The 10,673-nt window shown below is 51.7% G+C and overlaps 1 protein-coding gene across 2 annotated transcripts; it reads right to left on the bottom strand.

Annotated features, from left to right (window-relative positions):
* Window positions 1–5,189: 5,189 nt before the first annotated feature.
* On the bottom strand, window positions 5,190–10,112 carry LOC101759829 (heterogeneous nuclear ribonucleoprotein Q). 2 transcript variants are annotated; one of them, XM_004978567.4, is made up of 9 exons: window positions 9,968–10,112; window positions 8,248–8,628; window positions 8,063–8,170; window positions 7,335–7,475; window positions 7,075–7,251; window positions 6,773–6,977; window positions 6,369–6,688; window positions 6,178–6,257; window positions 5,190–5,644 (listed from the first exon to the last, which is right to left on the bottom strand). In XM_004978567.4, the coding sequence occupies exons 2-9, from the start codon at window positions 8,599–8,601 to the stop codon at window positions 5,464–5,466; spliced, it is 1,566 nt and encodes a 521-aa protein (XP_004978624.1). In that variant the 5' UTR covers window positions 8,602–8,628; window positions 9,968–10,112; the 3' UTR covers window positions 5,190–5,463. The 2 variants fall into 2 exon arrangements, with proteins under 2 accessions (XP_004978624.1, XP_004978623.1); XM_004978566.4 differs by having other exon boundaries at window positions 8,248–8,932; window positions 9,968–10,103.
* Window positions 10,113–10,673: the final 561 nt, after the last annotated feature.

The following is a 10,673-nucleotide window of genomic DNA, read 5'->3' as shown; positions in this document are numbered from 1 at the left end:
TGTTGGGCGCGCGGGGTGTAGGTCATAACGGTGATCGTCGCAAGTTAAAACGGTATCATATGTGTAGACAGGTTCGATGACGGTTGTTGGCGTGCGAATGACGTGGGCGGTCGGTCCTCCTAGCTTTAGGGAAGTGCGCAGGTTCGTGGTACATGGAAATGCCCGAAGGTCGACGCCAGCAGGGCATGGAAATGTAGGAGCCCGAAGGTCGCAGCCAGCAGGGCGTGGAAAGGTAGAAGCCCGAAGGTCGCAGCCAGCAGGGCTTTGCAGTACAGATACAAATAAGAGGATAACTGTCATGTAGTAACGATAGTCGCAGGAAGATGTTCTTTTCAAGCCCATTAATCAAGCTGTGGCTCCGCCGCGGCCGTGCCCGCGTGGTGCAGGAGCGCATCTTCTATCATGCCCGCCCCATCGTCGTCCAATCCAAAGATGGTCGTCAGAGCTGCCACAACGGTCTCCGGGAGAGGGCCCTGAAACATGGATAGGAAGTCGCGAAGGACCTCGTCAATGGGGGTTAGCTCTTCGTTGGTTAAACCCAGTTTCTTGCATAGGTTTCTTTGTGCCTTTTCGGTCGCCGGCATGGTTGGCTTCTTTGCGAGTCGTGCACTTCTTCGGACAGCCTTCATATCGAAGGTGCGACGCTGTCGTTGGTGACGCATTCCGGGTTCCTGGAGTAGTGATGGGGGTGGGATACGGAAGAGGGAATCCATCACTCTCAGGTCATGATCCCCCTCCCTTACATTGCACGGTGGATCTCTCTGGGCGCTGAGGGGAGTGAGGCCCAAGTCAGTGGGCCTTCCCTGGCTCATCTCCTGGCAGGCCGCGTGGGCAGATTGTCCGGACCCCGGGCCGGCCTGTGACGCCCCATGGGCCGATGAGGGAGTTGCTCCGGCCAGGGCGAAGTGGGCCGTGGGCACCCCCTTCCCCGTGTCACCAAGGTAGCTGTCGCGCGGCCCAGGGGAGAAGAAGGCCCGATGGCCCAGCTGTGTCGGTGAGGAAGGTGGCCCAGGTAAGGCGAGGTGGCCCGCGGAGCCCCCCCCAGCATCCGGCCATCGGAGCGGCTGGAGCTCAGCCCAGGCGACGTGGGCCGCTGGCCCAGCTGAGGGGTCTGCTGCAACGCTGCCACAGGGGAGAGCAGCCCTACCATGGAGCCGGCGGCGCGGTCAATGGCCGTGGCGTCAGGTACCTCCTCGACGTCCGCCGCAGATGGCGCTGGAAGGAGTGCCACCCGCTGCAGCGCTGCCCCGGTGAACAGCGGACCGTCGTTGAAGACGGCGTCGCGGGCCATCGTGGATCGCCTCTGCTTGGTGCCGACGAACATGGCGTCGAGGGCTTGTTCAACTTCCGCCACCGTCGGCGGTGGTGGCGCCGGGAGCAGCGCCGCCCGCAGAGTGTCGAAGACTCGGGGCAGAGGTATCGTTGCGGACCAGGCCTTTTCCCCGGAGGAGTTGTCCTCGAAGTCGAGACGGTCGGCGATGGCGGAGAATTTGCGGATGAAATCGCCGGCGTCAGTTCCCCTGTTTCTGCCCTTCAAAGCAAAACCATTAGTTGGTGATGTTACCTGGACGTTCCCCGTCAGCGCCGACGCTTGAGCTTGGAATAGGGCCCGCAGGTGAGACGGGCTGAAGGTGCTCTGTTCCCGGGCGTGGTGATGTCCTTGCGGCGGCGCGTAGTTGCGGCGGGGCGGGGATCTGGTGCGTTCACGGCATCCCGAGGCTGCGCAGCCCCAATAGGCGTCGCCAAACTTGCGCCCGTGACCCGGGTGGTTGTAGTCGTGGTGCACGTCGTCGTCGTCGTCGTCGTCCTCCCCACGCCGTGGCGGCCAGGTGAAGCCCTGCTTACAGGTCGACTGGTCCGCCCGGTGCTTGGTGCGGTTCCTGTCGACTTGGCGATGTTGTCGTTCCCGCCCTTGGCCGCCGACAGCCGCGCCTCCGTCGCCGGGAGTTCCGCGGCCGCCGCCTGCGGCCCCGGAGGAGCCGGCTCCTCCGCGGCGGTAGGCAGGCAATCTTCCATCTTCATGGTCGTCGCGGTTCCGTTGCTCAGGTTCCCGCGGCGGTCGCGGCAGCCGAGCCGGGAACCGAGAGCGCGCGTCCGGAGGGGCGCCATCCACCAACCCATAGCGCCATTCGTACCAGCGACGAATTGGGGTGATGTTCTCCGGGTTGTTGACGGCGTGCTCCAGGTTGCGCGCCGCCGCCGTGTAATCTTCCAGGAGGGGCATGTGTATGAACACTTCATAGCGTGCTCCTTGCTGCCAAGAAGTGGGGGGAGGTTCGACCGAAACAGAGAAAGCAGATGATTTGGTCGCCGGACTGTGGACGAAGGCGAGCCATACCTTCTTCGGGATTTCGCTGGGGTCGACCGTCCATGCCCAGAGCTCGATGTGGCGTGAGTCCGCCGGCTGGACGAGGTCGGTGACGATGTGCTGGAGCGCGCATTTGTTGCCGATGACGCGCTCGACGATCTCCGGCGTCCAAGCATGGCTCGGGATTCCGTCGAGGCAGAGCCGTACTCTGTAGAAGATGCGGAAGCCGAGAGCGTGGGTGAGGCTACGCCATGGTCGGAGGCAGATGTCGATGCCTCCACCGGTGAAGCGTCCGCGTCGCCGTGCCTCCGCCGCCTGGGTCTCATTGTCGAAGCGGATGAGGTATGGCTCCGGTTGGTGTAGGGTGACGCTGACCTCGCCATGGCGTAGCCGAAGTTCCCTGCTGAGCAGCCCCGCGATGTCCCGTGCGCCGGCACCCGGCGGCAGATGCAGCGCCCATGGGACGAGGGCGCAGGCCTCCCAATCTCGAGCGTCGTGGGCGAGGTGGAAGGAGTCGGAGACGAAGACCGTCTCGACCTCCGGGCGCGTATGCGGGTCACCGATGGCCATCGCGTTGGAGGTCTTGCGGCTTGACGGCGGGAGAGGAGCAGCCGAGGAGGGTGGAAAGCACGGCGCTTTGGAGGCCGGGGCGTTGCGCGAGTTGGTGGATGGGCGAGGCACAGCAAGGGTGGGGCGGTGGCTGATGGAGGCGCGGTGGCGGGGTGCTGCGGAAGTAGCGGTCTTTTCCTTGCAATCTCTCTCCTTGTGGCCGGAGCGCCGGCAGCGGAAGCAGCGCACCGGGTCACGGCATAGTGCGGCCCGGTGGTCGGGTGCGAGGCAGATGAAGCAGCGTCCCTTTGTCGCGCGGTTGAAGTTGAGGAGAGCAGCGGTGGGTGGCTTCCTTGAAGAGGCCTTGTACTGACGGTCACCTCCGCCATCCCGTCGCGGCAGCTCGGGCGGCGCGCACAGCCGCGTCCTGCGGCGCGTCACCGGCTGCCACTCCCGAGACGGCTGACGCGGCTGGATCTCCGGTGGCGTGGCGCGTTTGATTCGGGTAGCGGCTGACGTCGTGGAGGATTGAAGGCGCCGTATTGCCGTCGTGTCGCCGTAGTTACTGCTTCCGCCTCTGGCAGGGGGGAGGGAGCCTTCAATGTAGCGCCGGGCGAGCGGAGTGGGAGGGGAATTGAATCTCCCCCCCCTGACCGCCTCCGCGTAGGATGGTCTTTTGCCAGGTTGGCTCTCTGGTAGCAGATCCGTGGTCGGGGGTCGAAGATCCGGTGGGGAGATGCGCAGATCCGGTGATTCCGGCACCCAATCGTCGCCGACGGGCGCCGGCCTGCCATGGCGGGGTGGCGGAGGCGGGGATGGGGAGAAGAACTGCTCCCAGGACGAGCGGGCGCGCGGGGAGGTAGGTGGTAGGGGGCACAGCGGCTTGGGGTCTTGGCGGCAGGGGGGTGGGGGTCCGCGGCGGAGGTGCAGGGGTGGGCGGTGGTCGGTCAGCGCCGGCGCAGGGCGGAGCGGCGGGGAGGGGGCGAGGTAGGGGGCCATCGAAAGTCTGCAGAGCCCTGTAGCTGTTGTTTGCTATTACTACCGTGGTTGCTTGAGATTAGGAGTTGTTTGTGAACGGATGGTGGTATGGGAGAATGGAGACTGAATATTCGGGGCTTGTGGTCAGGATTGCTCTTTTCATGTTGCTCAAGCTGTGATTTTCTTGAACTCATCTTTTGTGCTAATCACCTGTTGATTATTGAACTAATCTTGTTGTGCTCTTTTCTATGGAAAATCACCTGTTTCATCTTTTTTGCTAATCACCTGTCAGACTCTAAACTGATTGCCATGGCAATTTGCTTGAAATGAGTAAGTAAACTAAAAGACAGTCTGCCTTAACAATGGTAATACGAACTGAAAATGTAGTTTGTTTTGACAGTGCCCAAGCAACGAAAGTCTAAAAGCAATTCAAATTGGACTCCACCGCCACAGGAACACTCAAAGCAAACTCCAATGTATCCTTCCACTGCATTTGCGAACTGTATTCGAAGTCAGAAAATAGCTCCACTCAAAGCAAACTCCAATGTATCTTCCTTTGGCTCCCGAGGCATGGAGGCTGGTTTGTGCAGCCGTCATCAGCGGCCATGTCGGCTGATGGCCACCATCGACGGGAGGAGAAGCTCGCTGTTGGCAGGCGAAGCGGAGGCTGTGCTCGCCACCGACGGCTTCTGCGCGAAAAGAACGGGCGCAGCATGGTTTCGCAGGACGCGTGCAGAGGATTCTGGCTCGGAGGAGTGGAGGACCAGAGCCTTGATCTGCTTACGGATCGAGGTTTGATGAACAGGACCAGCGTACATGATGGCAAGAGGCCTCCACGGCAAGTCTCTCTTCCTCTACGCCCTCGAACCACCGCCTGGAATCCTCTTTGTGTCAAACAGAGAGCCCGCTCCGGCTCCGGCTGTGCCGTGCCCGTGCAGCGGGATGCCGACGTGCCCCCGTCAACACTTCTCCTCTCCCTCTGCAGAATCTTTTTCCTTTTTGAATAAAGCTAAGGCCTCTGCAGAATCTACTGGAGAAACACCGATGCTTTCAGTAAGCTGATTGGTGAGTTTTGCCGCTGCCAGCTGATCTAGGGGGCCGTCCTAGTCTACTCTACCGATTATTGCAACCTGCTTGGCGTTCACCCAAGAAGAACCTGGGCGGCCGTCCTAGTACACCGAACATTTCTCACCGCACTGAACACCCAAGAAGAACCTAGTCTTGCAACCTGCTTGGCGTTCACAGCTAAAGGTGGGGATGGATTGACACATTCCAGTCCAGACAGTAGCAACAGGTTAAATTCAGAGTCAGGTCACCAGAATTCAATTCCTCACCGCACTGAACACGCCGAGAGTGATCAAACAGACACAAATGTAGACCATAGCAGTGAGCACAGCAAAACTGTTCTTGAAGCCTGATGGATAGCATCCCAAGCTACATCTACGGTTTGCAGTATTATTGGTTCTACAGCGGTTCGTTACAGACCGAGGAAAATAAACGCTAGTGCAAACTACAAAGTACAGTCTCCAGCTATTAGGTGGTAGCCATCCAGATCCAGGTACTGCAACAGAGGCATTCTTTTGTCCTAGGTTCTAACTTCTAAACGCTAACAGCAACCTTTGCAAACATCAGTATGGACGGTGTCGGCCCCTGCGGCTGTTGTTGCTACTAGTACTACCGCGGTCATCTCCTCTCTGCCGCCTTCCACCAGAGCCGGATCCACCACCACTGCTACCACCATAACGATGACCACCTTGCTGTGATGGAGGCGAAGCCACATGCACAGTTTGCTGCCCTGCAGCCTGTGGTCTGCCAAACACCAAGGAAACTATGAATCGACAATGGACTTATCACTGCAGCAGTTCAAAGGGCTGCTCTTAATATGGAAGGTGAAGGAACAAAATAAAGGGTTATGTTAGGATATAATATAACAATCTCATTTCATCACATTATTGGACCATTGCAAATTTTGCAAAATAACTTTATTCTACAATAGAGATTCTTTTCATTTAAATACTCCAGGTCTATGCATGTTGTCAAATTCAAGAGCTGCAAATACTAAACAAATTACATGTGTTTTAACACAGGGGCTCTCAAGCACTACTTTTATCATGTACTGAAAAAATGGATGTTATGTGCACATTGATCAAAACCGTTTCTTCTCTGTAACCTAATGTATGAACTGGCTGACAAGTGTTTCAACAATGGATTTGCGGCAACAAGTAACATTACAAGACAACAATGTAATCCAGATGCAGTAGGAGTTGGAATTGCATTAGTTCAGTTGAATGTATGATGTATGACCTTTGTAGAAGAATACTTAGGATAGAGCGAATACTTACACATATACAAGACGGCCATCTGGTAGAACCATTGGGATCATTGTTGAACCTGAAGGAGCACCTGGAGCATACAAAATTGGCTGCAGAGGTGCAAAGAATGCCAAGCATACACAACAGTTAGAAGGCTATCACCTCTTGTATGTGTAATCTATCTCATGCAGCGGCCAGTCATAGCAGATGATGGCATGTACCTGTGCAGCAGGAGCAGGAAGCACACCATAAGCACCAGCCAATCCATTTCCAAGTCGATTATAAGCACCTGCCAATCCATTTCCAAGTCGATTATAAGCACCTGCCAGTCCATTTCCAAGTGGATTATAAGCGCCTGCCAGTCCATTTCCAAGTGGATTATAAGCGCCTGCCAGTCCATTTCCAAGTGGATTATAGGCCCCCGACAGTCCATATCCAAGTGGGGTATAACTTGGCAGCAATGGACCTGCTTTTGTATTAGGTACTGATATAGTATCATCCTTCTTGTCTGCTTTTGCAAGTGAACAATCCAGTAGCTGACCTGATAGAGAAATAACCCATGACCTTTTGGATACATGAAGCAAAATTGACCAGCTATAGAAGGATGTTAGAGAAGAAAACTCACCATCAAGTTCATATCTCTCGGTGTTCTTCAGAGCCTTAATAGCCATGTACCGTTCCTTAAAGTGAACAAAACCGTACCGATTTTCATGACCAGCTTTTGCAGGAGGAAGAACAACTTTTGTAATTTCTCCAAGGTGCTCAAACAGCGTTCTCAGCTGCTCTTCAGTAACAGTCTTGGGCAGGTTTTTGACATAAAGAGATTTAACCTGAAGACAAAAAATGCACATCCATACACAACATCATTATAGAAGAAAACATTTTGAAGTAATATTTTGTCATGTGGTGCTCAAAACTCGAAAGGACCTGCTTCGCAGTAGAGGCAGATTCACCACTATTCTTAGTATCTGCCCAATTGACAGTAGGAGCATTTGTATCTAGTTTGAATTCTGGGGTAGACATCTTCTGCCTGGCATACTCTGCACATGCCTGGTTGTAGTATTCAATAAAGCCATAGCCCTTATGGCAATCTGAACGTGGTGCCTATGACAAAGATACATTCAGTGTAAAACAACTGTAATGATGCATGCTGAAGTTATTGAACTATCATAGTATTGTATCCATACCTTCGGGAGATTGACTTTTAAAACTCCAGGACCAACTTCTTCCACTGCATTTTTGAAATCATCCTGTGTCCAATCTTGGGGTATATTCCCAATAAATAGCCTGTTCTTTGCCTGGGACGAAGAAACCTTTATCTTCTTTCCCTGTTACAAGAACCATAATAATATGGTATATTTCGTATCAATATACAAGATATATGAGTTAATCAGGTGCAACAAGGATTCAGAAAGTACTAGTGTGTATTCATACGTCGTTTGGGTTGCAAAACCAGGTTTGTATAATATGGTGCCGGAAACACTTTAGAAAGGACCCCCAATAAATTATTGTTGAAAACATAATATACTGCCATCCACAATTCTGATTTCTAAAAGTATGACTGAACACAGGGGTTTGCAATTAATCACAAGGTTTTGTATTTTAAACTCGACAGTGGGACTGCTGCAAACTTTTTTAAAAATAGCAAGCAGATGTAATTGTAATCATATAACCTTGTACTTCGCTAAATGTAAATAAATCACTGGTGAACTAACATGAAGATAATATAAAAAGTTTGCATCCACCAGTGAAGATTGACTCTGAGTTCAGTCTAAAAAGTTTGTAAAAAAGTTGCGAACTAACATGAAGATTGCAGCAGTAAAGAAAGTTTGCAAACTGATAGTATAAAAACTTAAAGTTTGCATCACTGGTGGACTAACATGAAGATTGACTCTGAGTTCAAGTGAAGACAAACCTTTAGGTCTTTATTGTTCAGCTTTTGGATGGCCTTTAAAGCCAGTTCTTTAGTTCTGAAATTAACAAAAGCATACAGCTTGTTATCCCCCTTTCCTCGTATTCGCACCTGCAGGAAAAACAGACTCTGAATAGCAGAAGAAGACAAATGCAGAAGCTAACCCATAGAAAGTAGGCAGTACTCACTTCCACAACTTCTCCAACCGACTCAAATAGTTTTTTGAGATCTTCAGAAGATACATCTGAGATGCCCCCAACATACACTTCAGATCCATGAGGAGGAAGAGCAAGAAGCTCAGCATGCTTCTCTTTTTCTTCCTCATCCTTCTGATCTACCATTTTACTCTCATGCTTAGCATCAACTTCACACACAACTTCAGATTTTTCCTCCTCCTCTTCCTCCTCATCCTCCTCTACCTCTTCATACTCAACCTCCTCCTCAATTTCTTCATACTCAACTTCCTCTTCATCTACCTCATCAGGATCATCGAACTCCAAATGGTCTTCTTGTCTGAGAGCATTTTCTGTGCTCCTTGGCATCTTTCAAAGCTCAAAGTTTCAAGAAAACTTTGGAAAGAGCACAGGAACCAACAATATTGGGGGAGCAAAGTGATGATGAATGGATAGGGAAAAAAACAACAGAAACAGCTAGAACAAAATATATGTAATAATCTCGAAATGGATTCAGCCATGGGTATCCAAATGGAATATGGAACCACAAAGCAAGTGACTGTTGAGGAACAAATGCAGAAATAGCAGTATCCTCAGATAGGCAGTACGGAAGGTTATCAAGAATATGATAGCACCGTCAACAAGAGTATGTTAAAGAGGACAGGCAAAGAAGATGCTATCTGAAGTATAATTGAGCGGGCTGGTGTAATTGCAAGGTATCAATATTCCATTAAATGAATGGAAGGGTAGGAAAAGGAACAGGAAAAAACAAAATAAGAATTAGAGAACAATGTACATAATGTGTGAATCTAAAATAAAATCTGAACCCAAGTAAATAGCTAAGCAGTTAAGAATAAGAGTGACTAAACAGTAAACATGGAGAACATGGAGATAAATACCCTCTGAAGACTGAACAAAAGAATCAAAACATCATACAACTGAACAAAGTTAATACTGCTTCATGCTTGGCCCTAACATACAAGACATTAACTACTTATTGTCTTAAAATTTTACTTTATGCATTCTGAAATAACTCATGTGTTGCCGATAGATGTACACTGAGTCATATGATGGACAAAATTTCCTTCTGAGCATAGACAATACAGTCTCTAAACCATCATTGCTCCTCAGATCTAACTGAAAGCTTAGTTATGTGATTGTATCTAAAATATGTTGCCCATTTGGGTCAACAAAAAAATGTTGCCCAAATATGTTAAGATCAACCTTGTCCTTGCATAGAAGACAAGTATGATTAAAAAAATATAAGCCATCCACCAGCAAATTACATGTGCCATTCTGTAGGTATGAAGCTGGACTGAATCTAGTGTTTTCATAAGAAACAGGATAGAGCCACTAGTACTGACAGAACTTAAAAAAAAGGGGTGGAACATCTAGTGTGCTCCCCTTGCTTTCTGATTAGAATTTAAAGGCTGCCTCCTACGTATCTAGGCATCTAGTACATGATTAGCAATATCTAGTGTGCTCCCCTTAGCGGCTTGGCCCCTTGGAGGATGGGATCGTCGGGAGAGGGATCATTGGATCAACGTTCAATGGGGAACGCGAATCAGCACTCTAACGTTTCGCAATCAAGTAACTGAATCTAGTGGAAAGCAGAGATTCTGACACACCCTAATTTCTCCCGCTCCCCGCAGCACAATCACTTGCAAACAAGGATAGAAGCTAATCGGACAGCAAAAAACGGGTGGGCTTTGATCGGAGGGACTCGAGTTCTTACCTCAGAGTGATCCGAAGCTGCCCGCGGCAAGCTTGGAGATCGGAAAGCCAACGGAGAAACTACCCTAGCCGGAGGAGAACGACGCAATGCGGCGGCAATGGGACGAGGACGGAACCCAAGTCGAGCGAGGCTCAGTTTTGCACTCCGCCCCCTCGGTTGCCTAATTCGTTTCGTTTCCGTCCCTGACGCGTGCGCCGTCCGATCCGTCTCTGGCAGCCCGCCGCCGTTGGTTGTGGGGTCATTGAGGCTCCTGGTCAACTCTACAGCCTCTGCTTCTGCTGCTCCGCCTGGGCCTTCCCGCCCAGCCGCGGCGCGACACGCCGGCACACCAAGCGGAGGGGGGCCGTGCAGAGAAGCGGAGGGGCTGTGCAGCCACGGAGGGACGCGGCGGCGCGGAGGGATCCGGAGGGGCGGCACGGCGGCCGGAGTGCGGCGCCTCCGAGGCGCGCGGGCTGCGAAAGGCAAGGGGCTGCAGCTGCTCTCCTCCCACCGCTGCCCAAAAAGCCGGTCTCTTGCATTCCATGAATTGAAGAATCGCAGAACGTAAAAAGATTGAATCTGATCGCCAACGAGTTCACGCTTTCAGAATTCAGACACCACACTAGATGAACTGGCAGAATTCATGCTCCTAACTTAAAACGTATGGTGTTTCAAAACAAAAAAAAAACTTAAAAGAAGGGACATGGAATTATGGAACAGAAAAGTC

The sequence above is a fragment of the Setaria italica genome, chromosome VIII, assembly GCF_000263155.2.
Source record: "Setaria italica strain Yugu1 chromosome VIII, Setaria_italica_v2.0, whole genome shotgun sequence".
In the NCBI taxonomy this organism is placed as follows: Eukaryota; Viridiplantae; Streptophyta; class Magnoliopsida; order Poales; family Poaceae; genus Setaria; species Setaria italica.
Note: the sequence above shows the minus strand (reverse complement) of the source record. Positions and strands in the feature narration are given on the sequence as shown.